This window comes from Pleurodeles waltl, unplaced genomic scaffold (genome assembly GCF_031143425.1).
Source record: "Pleurodeles waltl isolate 20211129_DDA unplaced genomic scaffold, aPleWal1.hap1.20221129 scaffold_37, whole genome shotgun sequence".
Classification (NCBI taxonomy): Eukaryota; Metazoa; Chordata; class Amphibia; order Caudata; family Salamandridae; genus Pleurodeles; species Pleurodeles waltl.
Window position 1 is genome coordinate 2625150 of NW_027150076.1, and position 26241 is coordinate 2651390.

The 26241-nt window shown below is 45.5% G+C and overlaps 1 protein-coding gene across 1 annotated transcript; it reads right to left on the reverse strand.

The window, feature by feature from the left end:
- LOC138276103 (zinc finger protein interacting with ribonucleoprotein K-like) lies at positions 1-25934 on the reverse strand. The gene is made up of 3 exons (XM_069219157.1): positions 25877-25934; positions 18032-19176; positions 1-2325 (listed from the first exon to the last, which is right to left on the reverse strand). The coding sequence occupies exons 2-3, from the start codon at positions 19158-19160 to the stop codon at positions 1505-1507; spliced, it is 1950 nt and encodes a 649-aa protein (XP_069075258.1). The 5' UTR covers positions 19161-19176; positions 25877-25934; the 3' UTR covers positions 1-1504.
- Positions 25935-26241: the final 307 nt, after the last annotated feature.

Genomic DNA, 26241 nt, shown 5'->3' on the forward strand with positions numbered 1-26241 from the left:
TGAAGTTTACAATAGGTTTTATTTCAACAATACTGCAAACTGCTATAGAGTGCATGAGCTGCAATAATTAGGATAATGTTCAACGCAAGGAACAGAATGGTAAAAATGAGAGTCATGAACACAAAATCCCCACCATCTTGCAATTACATAAAGTATGAATAGTTGTGAAATAGGCCTAGTACCCTAGCATGGAAAACCTAACCCCTAACCTATAAGAGAGCTAGGTATGATAAACCTAACCTGCCACTGCCATGTCCATGGAAAGCGCCCCCAACCCTCGTTACCTTGGAATGAGGTTTCTAGATCAGACTCCGTGAGGACACGAAGGCTGGGTCTGCATCAAAGCAACGTGTAGCATAGATAGTGTTGATGGCACAGGTAGGAATCCTCCTGATGGCCTTGTCTGTGTGAAATGTATTTATACAGATGTGGTGGGACCCCTGATGCAGGTGTGTTCTCAAACAACAGATAAGAAGGAATACTTGGATGGCAATTCTATAAACAATTCCTTGAAAAGCACATTCTGGTGACTGTCGCACATAAGTAGGAAAGTACCTAATGTGAATACCTACGTAACTTCTTCTGACACTGATAAGGCCACCTTTACGAAGTAGCACTGATAATGTGTAATATAAACATCGTCCTAACTATAAACATGGCAGCCATGTTTGAAGAAATAATTAAATAAAGGTGCTAAAACAGAGCAGCCCACGTAGGTTAAAAGTCACTAGGTAACGGGACACAGACCTGCAAGCCTAAAGGCTAAACTGAACTCCTGATTCCCGATAAAAACTAATAGGATCCACTACAGCTTCAGATCCAGGTCTTGCTACAAGCAACAGCACCCTCCCCACACATGCCCAGCTGTGGGTGTTGAGTTGGACACTGGTGTCTGCGTGACTCCAGTGCAGCCTCACACAAGGCCTAATACCGGGTATCTGTAAGTTCCATGCTTCAAGGCCACAGATGAATGTGGCTGGATCTTTTTTGTGGGGTGGCAGAGGGGGAATGGGAGAGGAGACAACCTTCACCAGTATGCTTCATGACTCCATACACTAGAACAGTTGCTTAAACCTAAAGGTTTGAAGGAAAGCCTTGTGCACTCACTGATGGCATAGGGCCCAGAGTAATCAGTCTATATTAATCCAAACAATAAGCTCAGTGAATACAAAAATCCAAGCGACGAATGTGCGTCCAAAACAATTACTCTATTAAACTCCATAAGTTGTCTTCGGAAACATCAATGGTGCAAACTGCACTTGTAACACTTGGACTACTCTAAAAACACAGTGAAGGTACTATCTACACACTTGATTGCCTCACATCGGAGGGACTGCAAAGTCGCTACTCTGAGAAAGTGAGAACCCCAGCCCTGATGGATCCTTAGATGCTGTAGATGGCCTAATTTCATCTATACATTCTTAGACAGCGTAATAGATCAGCTTTCTTTTTTTAAATGATGCTGTTTTGGCAGTGTTTTGGAAAGGCTTCTGTCTTTTATGTGTTACTTGATGTTGCTGAGGAGCCGCCTTTTTTTTAAACCTTTTTTCATACCCTGTGCAGCAACATAGCGTTTTCCTGTGTGTATTCTCTGATGTCCTAAAAGTCGTTCTTTACAATCAAAGCTCTTGCGACACTCACTGCAGTGAAAAGGCCTTCTGTGTGTGATTTGATGGTGTGCAAGGGTTCTCTTATGATTAAACCTCTTTGCACACACACTGCATTGATAAGGCTTCTCTCCTGGGTGTGTTCTTTGATGCCCTGCAAGGCGTTCCTTGCGGTCAAAGCCCTTGCCACACACAGGGCAATGATAAGGCGTCACCCTTGTGTGTATAGTGTGATGGTATACAAGGCTTCTCTCATGAGCAAACCTCATAAAACACAGACTGCACTGATAAGGCTTCTCTCCTGTATGTGTTCTGTGATGTATTTTAAGATTTCCCTTCTGAGTAAAGCTTTTCTCACAGATATAGCAGTGAAAGGGCCTCACTCCTTTGTGAGTTATTTCATGGTGTATAAGAGTTGCCACGTCAGCAGACCTGGTTTCCTGCTCAGGGTAGGGACACTGTCTTAGTCCTGTGTGTGTTTTTTCGTGCTGTAAAAGATGTGTCTTTCCAGTAAATGTCTTCGTACACTCAGCACACGGATACGCTCCTAGGCCTCTCTGTTTTCTTTTGGGCCCTAGAAGTGCATCATTGTTAGAACTCTCACTCTTGTGTGACCTTTGGTGTTTCTTTTCATTCATTTTGTGAGCAAAATTCTTCCTTCCAGCAGAAGCGTGCTGTATCTCTTTACCATTCAGACTTTCTCTCCGAGACTGTGGTGCTGTGGAGTGCAAACAACACTTAAAGTTAACACAGGAAATATTTCTTGAAACAAATACACTGCTATAATACGTGAAACGTGGACTAATATCTAGGAAAGAAGGGGAATGTTACTACCTGTAACCAATCGTTTGCTGCTTGTCGTACTGCAGATCACATGTGGTGCACTATCCTGCCGTCACATTCTGGGCTCTGAAAAAACATGTTTAGTTCAAACATTGAGTTTCGATATGGAGGACGACCCGTGATCCTGTAGCAGAAATGCAGAATGCTTCAGCACGCAGACTCCAACTTAAATTATTGTATGTTTTCTCCATAAACAGACATCTGTTTACATGTGCAATATAGAAAATAAACTGCTTAGTGAAAATGAGTAACCTATATACTTTCCACCCACACAGCAAGAAGGTGGCGCATATGTGACCCGACAACATTACATGTAATATTTTCCATTTGCACCATGGTGTGGCATCATGGTGTGCAACAACTTAGAAAAATCTTTACATTTTCGGAGGAGGGAAAAATAGGTATTTGTGTGATTGATGGTTTCAGAATAATTAGGCACATTTGGGTTTCTTTCCTTGCATAGATGCCCACCCAGAAATACTTTATGAGTGAATGCACAGAACCTCATGTTGCTGCTTTACAACTATCTACTATAGGTATGTTGATTAGTAAATCCATGTGGCACCTTTTCTGCATATGGTACGAGTCTGTGGTTTCTTTTGGGTGTCTTTGCACGAGTGTCAAACCTAGTGCCAAGGTGAGCAAAAAGTGATGGATTGAATGCTTGAGTTGATCTCAGCCCTTGGTAATTATTTGGGACACATCCCAGTCCTTCTTTACTTTCGCACACCATACCACCTCAGTTTGAACCAAGCTATATGCAAATCGGTCTTGACCTTGCTCCAATGGGAACAGTCCAGCCAGAACTGTCAAGCCAGGTCTTCCCTGAACCGAACACAGGCAATCCAAGGCTGTTTTCACCCTTGTTAAGGGCTCATCGGCTGGGTATAGCTTGGTTCCAGTGACACAGTGTACACCTTACCCACATCTGAGCACACTCTTCCCACTTAGTGTGACATATTAAAGTTTACATAAAGTGATGGATGGAATGCTTGAATTAATCTCTTTGGTAATTAGTCGTTATTTTACACACCACGCCACCACCATCACATTCTGAATGCATTAAAATCTCAACTGGGAGCCACAGTCCTCCAGGTGGCAATAACCCTCCTCAACCCTTCCACGAACATTTTAACTAGAGTTTTGTCAAATGTAATCAAACGTAAGTGTAGGCGGGGCCAGCTTCTTTATGTATATGTGTATATGATTTCTATGGTGCAAGCCTATCCTAAAGGCTGCAGAGCACTGTACAGGGACAAAGACAAGCACAGAGTTTGTTTAAAGTGCATGAGTCCTCAACTCTGTCCTAAACTGGACCAGCCCTGGGACGGTCCTGATGGATATGAGGATTTTGTTCCTGATTATTTGTCCATAGATGGAAAAGGCCTGCTAACATGTTGTTTTCTTTGTTACACTGGTAAGTCTGCAGTCTATTGGAGTTCTCCAACGCATTTGTTGTGTTTGAAAATAAGAGCTGGTCTTAAGGGAATGAGAATGACGAACCAGTAATTAACTTCATAAAAGGGATGACAGCTAGACTGACAAAACATGAGGAAAAGGCAAAAAAAAGAAGCCATTTTTAACCGGAAAAGCAAGAGTACAGACCGGGAAGAGTCTTAACCTTTGCAACACAGCACGATGAAGTAAGGAGAGAGGTAAAAAATGACACTGACACAAAGACAACAGGAGCTTCTGGCAGTGGAGTCCAGCTCAGAAGGTCACTCGGACTCAGGAGATTCTGCTGGTACTCCCCTAGAAGAAGAAACCCTAACTGCAACTTTCATTAGCCGAGTACAGGTACTCAGACTGGGGTGGACAGTGGAAAGTCATCAAAGAGGGAAAACAAAACAAAAGTGGCACAAACAGAGGAAGGGAAGAAGGAGCAGCTGGAAGACAAAAAGACAAATCGCCTCACAGGAAGATAAAGGTGATGAGCAAGTCGAGGCATGACCATAGGTCGGAATAAACTCTCTATTATCAATCTGACAATGGATATAGAGTATCTCCTGAACCTTGGCTTATATTCCTGCCCCAGTAGGCACTTTGACTACAGTCCATGTAGAATTGACCTATTTCTGTTTCTAAGAGACCTAAAGCTCGTTGAGGCGCATAAAATCAGGCCTAAGCCAATGAACAGGAGACTAGCGGAGCCCAAAACAGTAATGTGTTTAAGTGACACTGATACTTTAAAACAACATCGGGCAGGATAATGGAAATATATGTGCAACAGAAGAGTGGGAAGCCATGCTAGAACGGAGGGGTACAGATAGATCAGGGTATCCTAAGTGGCTTCAAAAGGAAACCCACATATAACTTCTCACTGCCTCGTGACAATCTGGATATCTTTAACACATTACACAATGACAACAGCATTATCATAAAGTCCTCCGATAAGGTGGGGATGTGGGATAAAATCTCTTGCCAAGCACTGTATAAGGATGGAGTAGAAAATTCTGACTTATTGTGTTTTGCACTGTTGCAACTCAACAGTTACAACAAACAATAATTTGATCATTATCTAGGATGTGATTTCACGAAATATATGTAAATAGCACACGTAAGGTTTAAGCGCATGCAAACACTTGTTTTGGAATAAAACAATATCTCAAAATGAATATACACTGATGTTTAGACTTTTGCCTACACAACAATATTTTCATATTTAAAGTACGCATTACAGGCAAACCTCTGGTACAGCAATGGCACCTGCTTTCCCCACCTGTGCACGTTTATTCAAGGGCTGACGAGAGAAGCAGGTGGTCTGGACATCACAAAATAATGTGGGAAGAACGTAGGAAATAGCTGAAAGCGTCATCCAGAGACTGACTAAACATGATCTGAACCTAACATTCACTCATGAGATCACACAGAACAACGCCAGCATCAGGGACTACCTATCCCAGGATCCTAAGCGCTGCCCCAGATGACAAGAAGAGCCTGAGCTATAAACAGCGCTTTCCACTGTCCTGCAGCGTTGGAGGCACGCAGCCGAAGCCTGGGACAAGGACAGGCCGTCCACTCCTGTCAGAGTCCAGTGGAGGCTGGGCTGAGCCACCCCTCTAACATTCACTGTCTTTTTATTACCGACTCCACCGTTTGCCTTTGTTGCTCACCATTAACTCCAGATAGAACTGGGCAGTTCCGTAGTCTCTATGTGTTTTCAGCACTAGCTGGTGTCCTGGGAAAACCTAAACAACCTCCCGCACCTTGTGACCGAAAACAACAGTGCAGGGGTTCCAGTATTCTAACAGTTTTGGACTTCTGCTGTTGACGCAATAACTAACAAAATAATCTCAGTAGAAGAAGGTCTAGCCGCATCTGCTGCCATACATAACAATCGCATCACTGGCTGTAGGCCTTCACCTGCAGGGGGTGTTCCTTCCACAGGCGAGGTCTCCTGTTCACCCACAGCGGGCAATGTACATTTGGTTGAGCCCCCCAGCGACCTGCAGAGGGTTCTGTTCTACCATCACCACCCCTCAGCCTCTTCGGAAAAGAAAGAAAGTTGCAAAAGTCGGGACACCATAACAATGTTGTGGTGTCACCGGAATTTGCGGGTGACATGCATGTAAATCACTTTAATGAACTGCAAAAGGCACTACAATCCAATTTTCCAGCTTGTAATGATTGGTTGGCTAAGGGAAAGTTTGCTTTGTCGATCGTGCTGAGACATTACCACCTGCTCAGTCGCCTGCGTTAGGGGTTCTGTTGGTTAGAGGGGCAGTTAAGAAAAAAAATCTACATTTGTATAAAATCTATTATTATGGCACGAAAGGTAAGCTGTTTAGGCAGGCTCCCTAAAATATGGACGGGACTGTATCGTTTGTGAACTTTAATAATCCTAGTATTGCTGGCCATTTGTTGATGGAGCTCTCACATCCTTGAATGACCCATGCCACTAAGCAGTCACTCCCTTTGTGTTATTTTTATAGACCTAAAATTAAATCCTCTGCTCCTAAAATGCCCCATCAAATACCCTTACTTACTCATGCTGGAGCTGCAGTTAGAGACCTTACTCAAGGCGTTTCTACCCAAAATAGGTTTGGCCCTTTGAGTTGGCTCAATGACAATGAATGACTTTCCAGTGGCATGCCCTCTGACGACAGTGTCACCACAGTGACAGGATTCTGGAAGCGTTTGCTTAAGGTCAACCGGTTATTCTAAGTTGGAATAAGGCTGGGGTATCCAAAAATGCTAATAATGCTGGGTGGGTCTCTTTGCTGAGGAAGCACAAAGTGTTTTTCTTACATGAAACTTGGGGTACAACAAACTGTTTGTTACTGGAGGGTTACAAGGGTTTTGTAGTCCAGGTGACAGGTTTTGGCTTGGGTAGAGCTAAAAAGGGTCTCTTAGTTTTTATTTCTCTAAGCCCGACCTCCGATGCTAAGCAAATGGATACTAGTTCCCTGAATTTGCATGCTGTTTGCTTCTCATTTCGGTATTATGGAAATATTTTGCTTGTTAGTTTTATTAACGCAAACCCGTCCCTATCCCGGATGACAATGCACTCAAGCTAAGAGATTTGTTGGATAAGCATTACTTTCCACAGTGCTTCTGGGTGATTTTAACACTCATCAGTGTGAGCCCGGTCCCATTCAGGATGCTTGCAAGTGGTCTCCTCTCCCCCAGTTGCGCACCATTTTAGTCTCTCTGTCGATGGTGAACTTTTAAAATCTATTTTTAGCAGCTTCAACCTGGTCTTGCTTGAAGATCCTAGCTCATTCATGAGTCTTTCTCTGAGTGGGCCCACCTTCTTCAGGAGAAGCTATTTTTCTGTAATTTATTTTATTTTTGTTTCCTTGGGATTGGCTCCTTCTTTATTGAACTTTGAGGTGTTTTGGGACTCTTGAAGCGACCATAATCCAGTAATGCTACTTTCACCTGGGCAAATAATTCTGTACCCTTCAATCACAATTTGTGCAAGCCAGTTTCTATTAAAGATCAGGGATGGGGAATAAGCTGGGACAAAGTTATTCCCAGTCAACTCTATCAAGGATTTTTCTACTTGCTTTTACGAAAACCAGTAGATTTCAACCTCTATTACTACCATCTGCACTGAGGTGAAATCCATCATTATGACCAGTAGGACTAGTCTTCTAACTCCTAGATGATTTGACGATTCTTGTTCACTAACTCACGAAAAGCCCATGGAAGCCTTGAAGGAGAAGCCAAGAGAAAAAAACCTAAAGTCAAATCTTGTTGCGATTATCATTCTGCCATTAGGAGCAGGAAGTTGATATTAAGGCAAGAAGTCTGAGAAGATTTGGTGAGCTCATGTAATTCCAAAGAATGTCTGAAATGCTGGGAAATAATTAATCTTCCTCCTTTAACTTGTTCTTCGAGGAGTTTTATTTCTCAGTTTATTTCTGTATAGTCATGGCTTAAGCGCTATGCTACCATTTAGGATGTCCCTGCCCCTGATGGCGGCACAGATGTGCAGCTGGATAAGTCTACGTCCCTTTCTTTGGTCCTTTGTTAGTGATGAGTATGATTTTGATAAAATCAGTAGATCCAAATTGTGGAAAATTATGCTGGCCATGGGTGTTGACAGGTCCACTATGGGATTTCTTAGTGAGCTTCACTCTGATCTCACTGCTACTGTTCATTATGGGTCTTCAGGTGAGTGTACTTCAAAATTTGCCTTGAATAGGGAAGTCAAGCATGGTTGTATATCAAGGCCTATTTTACTGGTTTTGTATATCAATAATTTGAATAAGGTTCTTTGAACGGTAGATTGCGACCTTTTTAAGGTAGGCTGCCAGTCAGTACCAGCTTCACAGTATGCTAATGAAGCTATCTTGATTTCTAGTACTGCAGCACCTTTTGAAGAGCTTTGTCAACTTCATGGATAGTTTCAATTACACAAATCACATCAAATCCAATATTATGATTTTTATACTAAGAGTAGAGCATATTATACCAGAGGTAACATTCTCAGCTACAAACTGGATACACACTGGTGACAAGGAGCTATAATAATAGAATACATGTACAGATCTATCATTAGAAAAAGCAGTCGAAGAAACAGCATATAAGATTCAAAAAAGAATTAAACAACGGAACTGAGGAAACATCCGGTAAAGTTGAAGCAAAACTACCACCTCCAAGGAGAACATTTTTCAAAATGGATAATTGTTGTTTCAGATGTGAATCTAAATTTCATGTAGATTCATCTAACAGTATCTTCCTAGAAGGGAAGAATGTGTTAAATGAAATTTGTTAGGGACTTTGGGTAGAATATGCAGGAATAGTACTAGAAAGAAGGTGGTCAATATGGTGGTGGTGAAGACAGACAAAGGGTTGCCACCCGGCCAAATAACGTGGTGTGTGTGTGAGTGGATGGGAAAGATGTACCACTGGCCAAGGATCCTATTCAGGGATTCAATACTGTCTTTTAGGGAATATTGGTAAACAAAGATGCATTATCAAGGGTAACTAGTAGCTCATGATTTGGATGCTGGCAACCTGGAGTGTATGTTGATCAGTACGGACCGTAATCCTTTCTTCAGCAATATATGCTGTTGGAAACGGTACATAGATGACATCTTTTTGATCGGGTAGGCACAGAAGGTACACTGAAACTTTTCACTGACTGTCTCAACAATTGCCAGCCTCACTTGAAATTCACATTTAATGTCAAACCCAAACTCCGCTCGCCAAAGCCAGCTGGAAGTGGCTGCCGGGAGTCCTTAATGCCCCCCGCCTCGCATGAGAATCACAACCATCACGGGCACGTCCAGACCAGGAGCACCTAAGGCTGCAATCCTGGAACATAGCAGGTGCCCAATCATTGTTGAAAACAGGCTCGCCACCAAAAGCTTGGCACAACAGGGATTTAATTGCACTCCAGGAAACCTGGTCAGAACAGGTCTTTCCGCTATTGGGTTTCACGTCCTTTAAAAAAAACGCAGTTAAGCACAAGCAGCACTTTTGGAGTATATGGTTTGTGTTGCCCCTATACCTATGTGCTCCTATTGCAATCTACTGTAATTTTACACTGCTTGCATTACTTTTCTTGCTATTACCTGCATAATTTTGGTTTGTGTACATATATCTTATCCTCATACTGAGGGTACTTACTGAGATACTTTGGCATATTGTCATAAAAATAAAGTACCTTTATTTTTAGTATATCTGTGTATTGTGCTTTCTTATGATATTGTGCATATGACACTAGTGGTACTGTAGGAGCTTCACTCGTCTCCTAGTTCAGCCTAAGCTGCTCTGCTAAGCTACCTTTTCTATCAGCCTAAGCTGCTAGACACCCCTCTACACTAATAAGGAATACCTGGGCCTGGTGAAAAGTGTAAGTACCCCTTGGTACCCACTACAAGCCAGTCCAGCCTCCTACACAGTATGCCAATGTGAATTGGTAAAGTTAGTCACTAGCCTGTTAGTGACAAATTTGGAAAGCAGAGAGAGCATAACCACTGAGGTTCTGGTTAGCAGAGCCTCAGTGAGACAGTTAGGCATCCCACAGGGAACACATATAGGCCACAAACTTATGAGCACTGGGGTCCTGGCTAGCAGGGTCCCAGTGACACATAACACACATACTGACAACATAGGGTCTTCACTATGAGCACTGGGCCCTGGCTAGCGGGATCCCAGTGAGACAGTGAAAACACCCTGACATATAATCACAAACGGGCCAAAAGTGGGGGTAACAAGGCTAAAAAGAGGCTACTTTCTAACACACACCCCCAATTGAAGGACAATAAAGCTAACCTTGGCCAGTTGAGTCTTTATTGTCTAAGTGGTGATAAGTGGAGAGTAGCTCTGCAATAGACTGGTTACTCCCTTTATCATCCACTATATGGTTACTTCCCTGTGGGGATATAAACCACCCTGTTTGAAGTTTTTTAGCTAACCAACAATGTGAAGATATATTTTCAGAGTTCCTATCAGTAAGTTTTAGTTTCGAACAGTGGGAATTGTCCACTGCACCTATTTCTAGTGATGAGAATGCCAGACAAGGATTCTGTCTCAGTAAAGCCATAGCTGGGCAAAAACATTGTCCATATGGCAGTAACAGAGAACAGGGATGCTGCTTCTCCTGTTTTGGAGCAGGGCAGGGATGCTGTCATATGAGATCCACACTAGGGCAGGGGTGCTGTCCTAAGTTTTTTGAGGTAGTGCAGGGTTGCTGCACTAAAGTTTCTCTGGGAGGGTTGGAAGGATGCTCCATGTTAACTACAATGGTGGACTTTTTCTCACCAATATTAGTGATCCCACAGAGAGTTATTGCTACCTCAGGGAGTACAGCTGTGCCAGCTGATGGTTCCCTTGGTACAGGTGCCACCCCAGGAGAGGTTTCTCCAACCACAGGAATGCTATCCTGAATGCAGGGTGGGTAGGGGATACTTTGATACCCTTTTTACCTGTTGTTGGAGAGGGATCCTGAGTTTTCAGGCCTATTTCTCTCTTTTGCTTTTTCATTTCAGTAGAAATTAGAGGGAGCAATTCCTCAGGGATACCCAGCATGGCTGCATGGGTATAAAACTCTACCTCAGCCCAACCTGAGGTCCCTAGGTCATTACCTAAGAGACAGTCTACAGGTAAGCTAGGTGACAGTACCACCTGCTTAGGACCAGTAACTCCCCCCCAACTAAGCTGAACTATAGCTAAGGGAAGAAACTTAGTGGAGTTATGGACATCAATAATCTTGTACTGTTGTCCAATGATGTGTTGTTCAGGAGGCACTAGGTTTTCAGTCACCAAAGTGATACTGGCACCTGTGTCCCTGTAGGCCTGGGCCTCAACACCATTTATTTAAACTGTCTACCTGTACTTATCCATTGTAAGGGGACAAGCAGCCAGTGTGGCAAGGCCAATGCCACTAGGTGTGACAGAAACTGTTATCCCTTATTAGTGTAGAAGAGGTGTTTCTAGCAGTTTAGGCTGATAGATGGTAGCTATGGCAAAGCAGCTTAGGCTGAACTAGGAGACATGTAAAGCTCTTACTATACCACTGGTGTCATATGCACAATGTCATACGAAAACACAATACACAGTAGTACTTAAAATAAAGGTACTTTATTTTTATGACAATATGCCAAAAAGTATCTCAGTGAGTACCCTCAGTATGAGGATAAGTTATATACACAAGATATATGTACACAAACCAAAATTATGCAGGTAATAGCAAGAAAAGTAATGCAAGCAGTGTAAAATTACAGTAGATTGCAATAGGAGCACATAGGTATAGGGGCAACACAAACCATATACTCCAAAAGTGGAATGCGAACCACGAATGGACCCCAAACCTATGTGAGCTTGTAGAGGGTCGCTGGGGCTGTAAGAAAACAGCGAGGGTTAGAAAAAAAGACCACCCCAAGACCCTGAAATGTAGGTGTAAAGTGCACCTACTACCCCCAGAGAGCACAGAAGTCGTGATAGGGAGATTCTGCAGGTAAAACAAACACCAGCAATGCAACAACAGTGGATTTCCGGACCTGAGTACCTGTTAGACAAGGGGACCAAGTCCAATAGTCGCAAGAGTGTTGAGAGTGGGCAGGAGCCCAGGAAGTGCCAGCTGAAGGTGCAAGAAAGCTGCCACCGGATGGAAGAAGCATGGAGTTCTGCAAGAAAGAAGAGAGCTAGTGACTTCTCCGTTGGAAGACGGATGTCCCACGTCGCGATGAAGCTTGCAGAGGTGTTCCCACGCAGAAAGACCGCAAACAAGCCTTGCTAGCTGCAAGGGTCGCAGTAGAGGTTTTTGGGTGCTGCTGTGGCCCAGGAGGGACCAGGATGTCGCCACTTGGAGGAGGAGATAGAGGGGACGCCCAGCAGGTCAGGGAGCCCTCACAGAAGCAGGCAGCACCCACAGAAGTACCTGAACAGGCACTTGGAATAAGAGTGAACCGGAGACCACGCAAAGTCACAAAAGGGAGTCCCACGACGCCGGAGGACAACTCAGAAGGTTGTGCACTGCAGGTTAGAGTATCGGGGACCCAGGCTTGGCTGTGCACGAAGGAAATCCTGGAAGAGTGCACAGGAGCCGGAGCAGCTGCAAATCACGCGGTACCTAGCAATGCAGTCTAGCGTGGGGAGGCAAGGACTTACCTCCACCAAACTGGGACTGAAGGGTCACTGGACTGTGGGAGTCACTTGGCCAGAGTTGCTGAGTTACAGGGACCACGCTCGTCATGCTGAGGGGGACCCAGAGGACCAGTGATGCTGTCTTTTGGTGCCTGCGGTTGCAGGGGGAAGATTCCGTCGACCCACTGGAGATTTCTTCAGACCTCCTGGTGCAGGGAGGAGGCATGCTACCCCCAGAGCATGCACCACTTGGAAACAGTCGAGAAAGCCGGCAGGATGAAGCGATACAAGGTTGCTAGTAATCGTCTTGCTACTTTGTTGCGGTTTTGCAGGCGTCTTGAGCAGTCAGCGGTCGATCCTTTGGTAGAAGGTGAAGAGGGAGATGCAGGGGAACTCTGATGAGCTCTTGCATTCGTTATCTGAAGAATTCCCCAAAGCAGAGACCCTAAATAGCCAGAAAAGGAGGTTTGTCTACCTAGGAAGGAAGATTGGCTACCAAGAGAGGTAAGAGCCTATCAGAAGGAGCCTCTGACGTCACCTGCTGGCACTGGCCACTCAGAGCAGTCCAGTGTGCCACAAACACCTCTGTTTCCAAGATGGCAGAGGTCTGGGACACACTGGAGGAGCTCTGGGCACCTCCCCTGGGAGGTGCAGGTCAGGGGAGTGGTCACTCCCCTTTCCTTTGTCCAGTTTCGCGCCAGAGCAGGGCTGGGGGATCCCTGAACCGGTGTAGACTGGCTTATGCAGAGATGGGCACCATCTGTGCCCATCAAAGCATTTCCAGAGGCTGGGGGAGGCTACTCCTCCCCAGCCCTCACACCTATTTCCAAAGGGAGAGGGTGTTACACCCTCTCTCAGAGGAAGTCCTTTGTTCTGCCTTCCTTGGCCAGGGCTGCCTGGACCCCAGGAGGGCAGAAACCTGTCTGAGGGGTTGGCAGCAGCAGCAGCTGCAGTGGAGACCACGGAAAGGCAGTTTGGCAGTACCCAGGTTCTGTGCTGGAGACCTGGGGGATCATAGAATTGTCCCGCCAATGCCAGAATGGCATTGGGGTGACAATTCCATGATCTTAGACATGTTACATGGCCATGTTCGGAGTTACCATTGTGACGCTGTACATAGGTAGTGACCTATGTACAGTGCACGCGTGTAATGGTGTCCACGCTCTCACAAAGTCCGGGGAATTTGCCCTGAACGATGTGGGGGCAACTTGGCTAGTGCCAGGGTGCCCACACACTAAGTAACTTTGCACCCAACCTTCACCAGGTGAAGGTTAGACATATAGGTGACTTATAAGTTACTTAAGTGCAGTGGTAAATGGCTGTGAAATAACGTGGACATTATTTCACGCAGGCTACAGTGGCAGGCCTGTGTAAGAATTGTCAGAGCTCCCTATGGGTGGCAAAAGAAATGCTGCAGCCCATAGGGATCTCCTGGAACCCCAATACCCTGGGTACCTCAGTACCATATACTAGGGAATTATATGGGTGTACCAGTATGCCAATGTGAATTGGTAAATTTAGTCACCAGCCTGTTAGTGACAAATTTGTAAAGCAGAGAGAGCATAACCACTGAGGTTCTGGTTAGCAGAGCCTCAGTGAGACAGTTAGGCATCACACAGGGAACACATATAGGCCACAAACTTATGAGCACTGTGGTCCTGGCTAGCAGGGTCCCAGTGACACATATCAAACATACTGACAACATAGGGTCTTCACTATGAGCACTGGGCCCTGGCTAGCAGGATCACAGTGAGACAGTGAAAACACCCTGACATATACTCACAAACAGGCCAAAAGTGGGGGTAACAAGGCTAGAAAGAGGCTACTTTCTCACAACTGGAATACCTCAAATTATGGGTATTAAACGAGAAGCTCACTGGTGACCCCCCCCCCCCCCCCGAACCACACCTTCCACGGCCCTAATTCACGGTCTATTCTAGACTACACCCTAGTCACGTTACCCCTGACCCCATTAGTACAGCAATTTCAAATAAAATATACCATTTCCAGTGACCATTCGTATCAAATCCTGACCCTAAGGTCCTCCTTGTCTGTTCACGAACCTGCCCTACCACAAATGGGGCCAATAGAGTCAACGAGCTTGAAGAGACTACACTGGTCATCTGCCACAATAGAAGCCTTATCTTTATCCGCAAAATTGAAGATGCTGGAGAACCTTAAAACCCACGAACACATAATGGATGCCTGGAAGGACTTCTGCGTGAAAATACTGGACCATTATTCCCATCACAACCCATCACAGCCAACTTGTCGAGTCACTCCGGCCCACCTCTCAAAACAAGCTCAACTCCTCAAAAAAGCTCAAAGGAAACTTGCAAGACTTCGGAAGGCATGCCTAGGCAACCTGCTACTCTGGGAACAACTGAAGAACTCAAAGAAAGCGCACAAAAGACAAATACATAAAGACAAGGACAAAGTCACGAGCTCCTTTTGACTAAAAATAACACATGCCGCTAAAGGGAAAAATCACAGGGAATTCTGGAGTATTATCAATAATCTAAATATGAGAGGAAACTCAATTAACAACTCAAACATCCCGGAAAAGGCCTGGGTAAGTCACTTTAAGACAATCTTTACAGCAAAGCACAACCCCAGGAGAAACACCCCGCAACTGCCAGCATGGACACCCGACACAGAAAACATCTCACTGGACAACAGGGAGATGATCAAACTCACCCAGTCGTGTGATAGGACTTACCGAGCACTCCTTAAGGCCAACTGGGAAGGAGCCCCGGGCCCAAATGGCCTTCCACAAGTCATTTTTAGGTAAGAAACAGTCTTCTGTTCAGAAGTGCTAACCTCCTTAATACCTAGAAGCAAGTTTAGGAGGAGGCATCCCTGAGAGCTGGCGAGGCTCTATAATCAATACAATCTTCAAGGGTGGCAATAGAGCCAATCCGGGGGACTACAGGTTAATCGCCCTTATTAACATTGAGGCAAAGACCTACGCCTACCTGCTCCTTGCTGCACTAACAACATGGTCTCAAAAATATAAAATCATCCCCATCAAACAAACAGGCTTCAGGAAAGGAGTGGGTACTACGACGAATATCTTAATAACTTCCCTCCTGGTACATCAGAGTAAAGGGCGGCATAGGAAACTAGATCTTGGCTTCATCGATTTCAAAGCCGCCTTTAATCGAGTGAACAGATATTTGCTCTGGAGCAAGCTTATGCAATGGGGCCTTCAGGCCCCCCTTCTCAACGCAATATTTGCTCTATACTTAGACACATGGGTATGGATAAAGATGGGCGATGGCACAAGGCTTTCAAGGAAAATCTCTACAACCCTTGGCCTGAAACAAAGCTGTGTACTCGCTCTCATCTGTCCAATATATTTATGGCAGACCTAACACCTGCTCTGGATGCCGGAAACGTTCACCCCCCCCCTCACCTGGGAGGGTGCTCATTGACACACCTACTTTACGCGGACAATCTGGTACTGTTCAGCTGCAATAAGGTCAGGCTACAAAGATCTCTAAACTTTCTTGCAGAGTATGTTCAATCCATCAAACTCATAATGACCCTCTATGTGTTTCACTACTATTGTGCTAGTAGTGTACTTAGTGCTTATATATTATTCTGAGACTATTTTGGCCATTGGGGGCAGTATCTAGGTTGAAAGGCTGGATTCTCCTTTGTTAGTCTCAGTGACAGAATTACTTCAATTCACTGCATCATGACTTATTGTAGCCAGCTTATGATCTACCTCTAACTATAACCATCATTGAATAAAAAACACTCTATGTATAAATATATATATAAATATATACTGTTTAACTATCATTGCCAATATATGTGCTTGTGCTATTGTTATATTAAATTCATAATGCATCAGATACGTATGTGTTGCACCTCACTGAGCGTCCTTTTTGATTTGTATCTAATTAACAGCACTTGGGTTGGTTGCAAGCAGCCAGTCCAAGATAATTGCACTGATTTTTTGGATCTGTTTCAGATGCTTCATGTGCATCAGAAATTTGCCATTGTGCTTGTGGACTACATGCCAAGGTGGTTGGAAGTGAGGTTTGTATGTGCCAAAGTGGGTTTTCGGTGAATTGGTACTGGAAAAAGTTATACAATTTGTCTTAAGGGAGATGGAGTTTTTTTGTTTTTTGGTGGAACTGTTATCAGCCATAAATGTACTAGTCTTTATCACCCACAGAGTAATGGGCAAGCAGAGAGGATGAACAGAGTAGTCAGTGAGTGTATCTGAGGTTCTTTGGTGGCAGATATCAAAGTGGAGGATTATGCTTTGGGATTATCCTAACACAGGGTACTGCACCATTTAGTGCATTCAACGTAATGTACATTGGATAGTCTACACAGGCGCCAAGATATATTAGCCATCTAAAGATGGCGAAAATATGAATCGACTCTAAGAAATGCATGTGAATTTGCAAAGCTATTGTTCGCACAGACATGGTCATAGAGCAAACAATTTCTTCAGAAATCATCCTACTCTAGAATTATCGGGGGAAGCAGATGTCATATTTCCCCAGTAATTCCACATATCTCAGAAAAATCACCATTACCTTCAACCACCCCGCAGCAGAGTTACTGGTATTGCTGATATTGGGGACTTAGTGGTGGGAAAAAGTGACAGAAATGTAAAGGGATATATACCTGCAGGCACAGCAGGGGCATTATAATGGTGCCCATTTCAGATATAATAAATGTTAGCAAATGCCTGTATACTACAATACAACTAAACAAGCTGGACCTTCAGACCACCTCATACTGTGTGCATAAGCCTACAGACTACAGCATCACAGACCCTAATTAATCTTCAAACCCCCTTGAACTGATATGTTGTTCTACATGAAACAGTACAAAACCGGCCCTCTCTGACCTGCAGGTCCACCAGTTCTACACATATGTCCTTACAAAGTACAGTAAAACAGTCCATGTTTAAGAAAAAACTGTAGATGCCATGGCCCTTGCCCTATCCATTCCATCACTACAGACCAAGCCTGACCTACACATCACCTTCTCCTCTACACACGGTCTTCCTCCCCTCCCCTCCTGAGCCATCTTTAATATGTTTAGTATGCACTAGCAAGAAAAAAGGACACTGTCTTTTACTCTCAGTGATTAACATCTCACTTGCATCTAACACTTAAAGGACGAGGAGTACGAAGGTGCTTGGGGTGCAATCCCAGATTCTGCCACTAATTCCTCAGAGCTCCTGAGACCAGAATGTGGACTATTATGCATGGACCAGAATGCTCATTGTTTTTCATATGCAGAGTCCCAATTCTCCGCTTAGTTCTGAAGAGTATGGAACAGCTCCATTGTGGAAATAGAGGAGATACCAGGTACAGAACCACTTCAGGTGTATTCATAAATTGTGAGGGTTCACCCAAATCACGGCCCCCCCAAAGATACCACTCCACACAACTCAGATTCAGCCCACTTCAGGTGTTACTAAAAATCTGGAAACATCCACTTGGGAGAATTTTATGTTAAATTCCTTCAGAACTACACAGTTTAGTACCCACTTGTTACAAAACAAATACCTGGAATGTCTTTGGACAGCAATACATCTGATTCCATATGTCCTCTCTCTGATGGATCTGTGGTGATAGCTTCACCCCTATCAGCAGTATTCTCTGCCAAAAATGATGAGCGTACAGACAGGCCATGCGCATCAGTACACGGTTGTTGTAGGTCATACTCCTGATCGGGGTTTTCAGGGTGCATTGGCTCCGTCTTGCAGCTCTGATGTTGTTCATGTGCAGAGAGCACCTGCTGCAGGGATGCGTTGTGCTGTAGACTCTGGTCCTCTTGAAATGCTGGATGTATGCAGTGGTTTTGCTGTGGACCCTCGCGATCAAACCACAACAGCTCTTGTTCATCAGGTTCCTTCTCATCTGGGAGCACTGGCTGTCTGCAGTTGTTTTGCTGTGGCCCATGCTCTTCGTGAATTGATGGCTGAATGAAGAAGTTCTGTTGTGGGTCCCAACTGTCTGCATACAATGGTTCCTTCTTCAAGTGTTCCTCTGGTTTGCGTTCATCTGGGATCACTAGTTGTATGTACTGGTCCTGCTGTGATTCCTGTTCATCATCAGTCACTGGCAGAAGACCAAGGCTTGGCTCACCTGGGATGACTGGAATATCGGGAGGACACCTGGAGACAGTACAGTTCTGCTGTGGTTCACAGCCATCCGGAGACATGGGTTTGAGGAGCTGGCTCTGCTGTGGTTCACACCCGTATGGGGGTGTAGGTTGAAGGTATTGGTTCTGCTCCCTTGCTCTGACTGAAAGAGGGACCGGAGGGGACCTACTGAAAGAATATTCTCCAATCGTCACCGGACTGACCACCTCCAAAGACACACTACCATTGTCAAGGTGATATTGATCCCGTGCTATCCATATTTGCTCCATAAGCCCAGCGACCCTAGACGGTAAATCCTCTAGGGTATTCTGAAAGTTATCCAATTTGGCATCCAACTTCTCTAGCATAGATAAAAGGATCACATTGGGAAGGTTCCCAGATAGCGGCTCCAGCTGATGGTTCCTCTCAGCATTATTTTTGGATCTTGAAGCTGAAACATTATGGACAGGAGAAGATGGAAGTGTGACTCTTACGGGTTCAGGTGAACACTGTACTTTTCTTTTTTTTCCTGGAGCTGGTCTTCTCCCCATTCTGATATTCAAGTGCCTGTGAAAGGAAGAAGAGAGAACAGAAAAACACATCATCACATGATAATTAAGTCACAATACTCCATCCTGTCTTGCCAAGCCCCTGTGTTCTCAGTTTCAGCTTTAAGTAAACATATGATTCATTATTTGTAATGCTATATGCCACCCTTTTCAGATTACTAAAATCTAAATGTAAGGAAATGCATCCTTTTGCATGTTCACCACCACTTTTTGGAACTGATGCTGCTTGTTTTTTTACTTTAAGAGTTCACTGAGGCCTGCTTACCATACCTCAGTGCCAGTGATTAACCCTATACAAAAGTATGTTTCTTTGGCTACCCCCCAATTGGCAAGCACTGCCTTACTTATAAGTCCCTAATATATGGTACCCAAGACATAAAAGGCAGAGTGTCCACACAGGACCGCAGCACTGTTTGTGCCAGACTGCGTGCACAAATCGTGAGAGACAATTCGGGGTGCCACTGAATACTTGAAAGGGCAGTGTCAGACTCTTTTAAAGCAGGGCTACAAAGTCATATGGCAGGGAGCAACATATTTGTGAATGAAGCATATGTTTTTATATATCTTTCCAGCAACACTTCCAAATTGTCATTTGGCTGGGGAAAATTAGAAGCCCCATTATCTAACACAGGGTTAAATGGTTTACCCTTAAACACGTCTAATTCCTGAAGGGAGCCACCTAACCAGGTCAAGTAAGGCATCAAATTAAATGGTGAAATTAAATCCGATCTGATGGTCAGATCAGATTTAATGTCACTATTAATTTTATGCAACTTTTAAAAAGTTGCTACCTTGCACTGCAGCTAGTATAGTGGCCTCAAAACAGCCATTTAAACTGGCCGCCTGGGGAGATGTGTGAATGACTCCCTTACCTGGGAACAAAGGGATTAGCCATGGAGCGAGGTGTGACCTCCTCCCCAGGAAGGGTGCAAAGGGTGTTAGCGTAAAAGTTGAGCTTCAGGTGAAGCACCCTTGAAGGGTTGCTGGGAACAACACTCCTGAGCAGTATGCCTTTTATTTCTGCAGACATTTAGGAGACAGGGCCAAGAGGGGGAGACCATTGTTAGAAGCAGATTTGATATGGGCATGTAGCCCACCGGTAGCCACACCCAGAGGATGGGTAACCTGCTCCTCAAAACCAAGGAAGGGTCATGCCATTTTGGAAGGGGAAAGAAGGGGCACTTCTGGGATAGCATGGTGCCACACATCACAGGAACTGCATCAACAGAGAGGAGGGGACCCAATAGCCCATTGGCCAGTAATCGCGTGGTCCTCTAAAGGCATGTTTCTGAGACAAAATGGGCAACCCTGGCATCCTTACCCTTAGTTCACCACTGGAAAAGAAGAAAGGACAGGAGAAGGCTTATCCTGCTGGCTTTCGATTGTGCAAAGAGAAGCTGCACCGCTGAAAGGACTGCATCTGCTGCACTTTTGACCTAGTGAGCTGGGATCCTGCCTGTGGCTCTTGACCTCTGGAAAACTTGATTTCCAAACTTTACCAACTCCAGTGACTCCAAGGATCAGGTGGCTGGTCCTTAAACTGACATCAGGGACACAAGAATTGGAAGGGCCGAAATTGACAAATTGGTAGCCTCTGTGGAAGTTTCCCTACTACCTGTCCCCGGGCGCACCAACAAAGGAATCAGAGATAGAACAAAGACTGCTAGACCCAGGAGAGCTATCAGTGACCAAATTTGTTGGATTACAAGGGGACAAGCCCCCGCCAAATGTTTTGCCTCCAACTACGGTGTATTGCCCCAGTAGTACAGCAGCACCTGTGCAACTACTGCAAAAGAAAGGACTTCGAGGGACGTTGATCAACGTGACCAGGTTTGCCCCCACATCACCCATGGACTGAAGAACCACAGAGACACCCCAACTGACCGGACCACAAATTGAGCATCCTTGTGAGCATCTTAGCTGTACCTAGCATCAGGAATACTCGGTTGTTTCCTATGGCGGTCGTGTTCAAAGTTGGAAACTTGCTTTAAAAATTGCCCTGGAGGGCAGCCAACTGTGCAAAGTATCCTTTCTGGCCATCTGGTGCTCGTCCCTGTCGGATTTGGTCACCCAAGCCGGGCCCGAACACTCTAAGTTTTCCAGACCTCCCAAAAGTTTTCATACTTTATGCTTGCCAATGCTTGTTTGTGGTTGCACTTAAAAGTATTTAAACATTCTAAAATCTCTAACTCCAGAACATTCTGGATGATTTTAATGATCAAAGACTCAAAAAATTAATAAAAATACACTATATTGTTATAAATTGTTGCTGTGTCTATTGTCGTTTCCCCAATTCCAGGCCTGGAGGCTGTTACAAAAGCTAGCGTTCCGAGCGCAAAAGCACTGCATCTGCGATGGATACAGTGGGCTACGTCTTTGATAGCCACTGATGTAGATTACATTTTTGACCCAAAATTACAAACTCAAGAATTTCTGCATAATGAAGTTGAATATCCTGTTCCCTCTGACACGTTGCCTATTGATCAATATCAAGTAGTCATGTACACTGATGGCTCTGCGCAACCGATGGCTCTGCGCAACCGGCGGTGGGAACAAAACACCAATATTCTGCTGCATGTGCAGTAGTGAGTGGCCATATGGAGGGGGAGAAATTCTGCCCCAACATACTTATACACAAACCTTAGGGGATTGTACGGCACAATTGGCTGAGCTGAAAGCTCTATTTATGGCATTAGAACATACAGATCCGACAAAGTTCACACTGATTGTTTGTGATTCGTATTGTGTCCAGTCTTTTAATGAATACCTACATCACTGGCGCTTGAATGGGTTCAGAGATTCAAAAGGCAACACCATAAAACAGAGACTACTGTGGGGGAAGGTAGCAGACCTGAAGGAGACGCTGCCCAAAGCCCATGTTGTACATGCTCTTGGACACCAGCGTGTTGGAATACACGTTGCTGGGAATACTTTGGCTGATGAAGCGACAAAGTTGGCAGTGGCAGTTGCCACTGTGGCCGCAGTGACTCGTTCGAGTTCCAAACCAGACACAGAGATTCTGGCTGCCATAAAAGCTACGGTTGATGGCATGCCCTATCCTAAAGGATTTCCTAATAAATATCAATACTTCATGGGAAGTATGCTCAACGCTGAGGTTAAAATACCTAGTGTAGGCATACGCGAGATCCCCAATAAAGTTGTAAGACCACAATTGATTAATGCAGCACATGAGGGAGTGGCATCTGCACATGCTGGCGTGGCCGCCACAATTTCACTATTACAGGCCCGTTACTGGTGGCCTGGTCTCTATAAAGAGACTAAGCAGTATGTCCTTTGTTGTGACATCTGTCAACAAATTAAAGTTTCAACAGCTAAGCGCCCGCCGCAGACACCCCTCTTAATATCCAACAGACCATTACAATGTGTGTACTTGGATCATTGCGGTCCACTTACACCGGATAGTGCATACAAATATATACTAGTCGCTGTTGATTCTTGCTCCAGATTTGGGTGGGTGTGGCCACATCGCTCGGCTGACGCTCGAACTGTTATTAAAGATTTGTGTGTCTTTGTCGGTACATATACAGTTGCAGCATTCCATTCGGACCAGGGCCCTGTTTTTGCCTCAAGGGCATTCAGGCCCACCATGGCTTCGTTGGGGTCCAGCTCCAGTTCTCGTCTCCATTTCATCCTGAGGGAAATTCTGTTGTGGAGCGATTAAACCGCGATTTAAAGCACTCCTTAACAGCCAGAGTCTTAGGTAAGATCGTAGTTGGCTAACCCACCTGTATGGAGTTCAGAGAGCAATGAATAACCTGCCTAGAAGGTCCCTGGGGGGTCGTACTTCATATGAGTGCCTGTTCGGAACACAAATGTTTGTTCCGGATCTTGATAGTCCTGGTGTGGAGGCAGCGGAAACGCCTTTTGACATAAATGATCGTGTCACTGTTTTGCAGGAATTACAACAGTTCTGTGAAGATAACTCTTCTAAAAGTGCTGCCTCCACAGGAATTAAGGATGTGCCAGTAACACCTACTGGCTGGATTCCCAAAGTTGGGGCTCTTGTGCGTGAAAAGGTCGCAGTGAAAAAAGAAGTTGGCCCTTCTTATCGAGCACCAGTCCCTGTGTTGGGGATACACGGAACGAGAACTGTTATTTTACCACCGTTGCCAGGTGCCAAAGAAAATCGCTTTGTCTCTATTGACAATGTCAAGTTACAACATGTGGCCGATTCTGCACAGCAGACCAACAGGAACGTCCAGTAGTTCCCGAATCCCTCTCACTACTGGGGAAGATGTTCCGCTTCAAGTTATCTATACCAACACTGTTGCCTCTCTGATCTTGGGGAGGGTGGATGATGATCTTGCATTAGTTGCACTGACAACAAATAACTTAGAAACATTTGATCGAGTCACAATGATTACTGACGTGGAGGATGGTGCTATCTACAGTGTACCCCCGCGAGAAACACCAACTCCTCCATTGAATACGGCGACACCTTTTGCACTAACTGCCTCTGGGTACTTTGCCAACAACAACGATGGTCTATCGGACTCGTTTGCCTCTTCAACTACTGGTTACTATTAGTGAAAAGCAAAACACTGGACCACTCTTCGTACTCATTATTTCACCCGATAGCATAGATGTGTTTTAAGAAACAGTGATTAGAGAACTTTGCAGTTTGCAAATAAAAACAACCAGGAAGAGATTGGCCACATCTCAACAGTGCCGTGGGTAATCATAAACAGACCAGCACTAAATTGAGAGATAACAAACATTGTGTCATAGGTGCATGACAAAGGTGGCAATGCAGTGCTACAGCCAACTGAGCTGTATATGCAGGAATCATATAGTCAACTTTCAAATACTGAGTGCTATAAAAAAGATGCGAAGGCATATTATCTGAAGGAAAAACAAGATTTCCCTAATGATTTAGTGGAATGAAGAGATCAAGGACACATTAGCTATGATGAACTCAGATTCCTGAAGACATATTAACCAAAACTGTCTGTTTTACCTTATACCTAAAGTTCACAAGAACAGCAAGTTGTCTCTAGGGAGACCTAAGATAACGACACGGGAAGATCAATTTGGGAGCACATCAAACTGTGTACATAAATGAGTAACATAGTGGGATAAACAAAGCACTACAAGCATCCATGGAGATCATGGGGGACAGAATAGAAATTCTTCCTCTAAGGAAGAGGTTTCAGTGGCACTGCAGGAAAAGGTTAAGAGGTGGGGAGTGAGTGACAGTGCAGGAAGGGAGTGAGTGAGAGGCAGTGCAAACAATGAGTAAGGCAGTGCAGGAAGTGAGTGAGAGGCAGTGTAAACAATGAGTGAGAGGCAGTGCAGGGAGTCAGTGACAGTGCAGGAAGTGAGCGACAGGCAGTGCAGGGAGTGAAGGACAGTGCAGGAGGGGAGTGAGTGTGAGGCAGTGAAGGGAGTGAGTGGAGGTGCAGGAGTGAGTGAGTCAAAGGCAGTGCAGGGAGTGAGTGAGAGACAGTGCAAACAATGAGTGAGAGGCAGTGCAGGGAGTGAGTGACGGTGCAGTAAGGAAGTGAGTGAGAGGCAGTGCAAACAGTGAGTGAGAGGGAGGGAATGACAGTGCAGGAAGGGAGTGAGACGCAATGGAAATAATGAGTGAGAGGGAGGGAGTGAGAGGAAGTGCAAACAGTGAGTGTGAGGCAGTGCAGAGGGTGAGTGGAGGTGCAGGGAGTGGGTGAGGGGCAATGGAATAGTGAGTGAGAGGGAGTGCAGGGAGTGAGTGGCAGTGCAGGAGGGGAGTGAGTGAGAGGCAGTGCAAGGATTGAATGGAGGTGCAGTGAGTGAGAGGCAGTGCAGTGAGTGATTGACAGTACAGGAAGGGAGCGAGAGGCAGTGCAAACAGTGAGTAAGAGGGAGTGACAATGCAGGAAGGGAGTGAGTGAGAGGGAGTGCAGGGAGTGAGTGACAGTGCAGGAGGGGAGTGAGTGAGAGGTAGTGGAGGGAGTGAGTGGAGGTGCAGGAGGGAAGTGAGTGAGAGTAAGTGCAGGGAGTGAGTGACAGTGCGGGAGGGGAGTGAGTGAGAGGGGGTGCAGGGAGTGAGTGAAAGGCAGTGCAGGGAGTGAGTGACAGCGCCGGAGGGGAGTGAGTGAGAGGCAGTGCAGGAAGGGAGTGACAGTGCAGGAGGGGAGTGAGTGAGAAGGAGTGTAGGGATTGAGTGACAGTGCAGGAGGGGAGTGAGTGACAGTGCGGGAGGGGAGTGAGTGAGAGTGAGTGCAGGGAGTGAATGACAGTGCAGGAGGGGAGTGAGTGAGAGGGAGTGCAGGGAGTGAGTGACAGTGCAGGAGGGGAGTGAGTGAGAGGGAGTGCAGGGAGTGAATGACAGTGCAGGAGGGGAGTGAGTGAGAGGGAGTGCAGGGAGTGAGTGACAGTGCAGGAGGGGAGTGAGTGAGAGTGAGTGCAGGGAGTGAATGACAGTGCAGGAGGGGAGTGAGTGAGAGGGAGTGTAGGGACTGAGTGACAGAGCAGGAGGGGAGTGAGTGAGAGGCAGTGCAGATTGTTTTGTGTAGGTTGTTGCTTCTTTCTCTTTTAATGAGTTTCTGCCTCTTTTGGGGGGCCCCGGCTGCATCACCCCCAGAGCTCCCTTCAGTCCAGTGTGTCTCGGCCTGAAGCTGTGTAAGGGGCTGGGGCTGGTATTTGTGTCTCTGACACGAAACGCAGGTGAAATAACAGAATTCCGGGCTCCTTGTTACCTTTTCAGTTTCCGACGAGGCCCAAACAAAGGCTCCTTTTCGTCCTCGGCCACTCGGGCAGTCTGCGCATGTGCGGGAGAGTACTGTCTACACTCGGTAACAGGGGCAGTCTGCGCATGTGCGAAAGTAGTTCCTGGTTACGTCGGATGCCTGTGGGCAGTCTGCGCATGTGCCAAACAGTGGTGTCCAGACACTTCCGGTGAGGTTTATGTTTTGTCTATGAGAACCTTCGGATCCGCGACGGCGTTCTCCTGGCACACAAGATCTTACCAGCAGGTACACTTATCTCTCGCGCATGCGCTGCAAAGACACAAATATCATGGGCCTACGCAGAAAAGAGACGACACTTATCTAATGGGCATGCG

Excerpts from the sequence above, each read along its gene's own strand:
- LOC138276103 (XM_069219157.1), bottom strand. The coding sequence starts at position 19,160 with ATGGGGAGAAGACCAGCTCCAGGAAAAAAAAGAAAAGTACAGTGTTCA. Across the intron at positions 2,326-18,031 it reads GCTGTCCAAAGACATTCCAG|CACCACAGTCTCGGAGAGAA; the intron begins GTATTTGTTTTG and ends TGCACTCCACAG.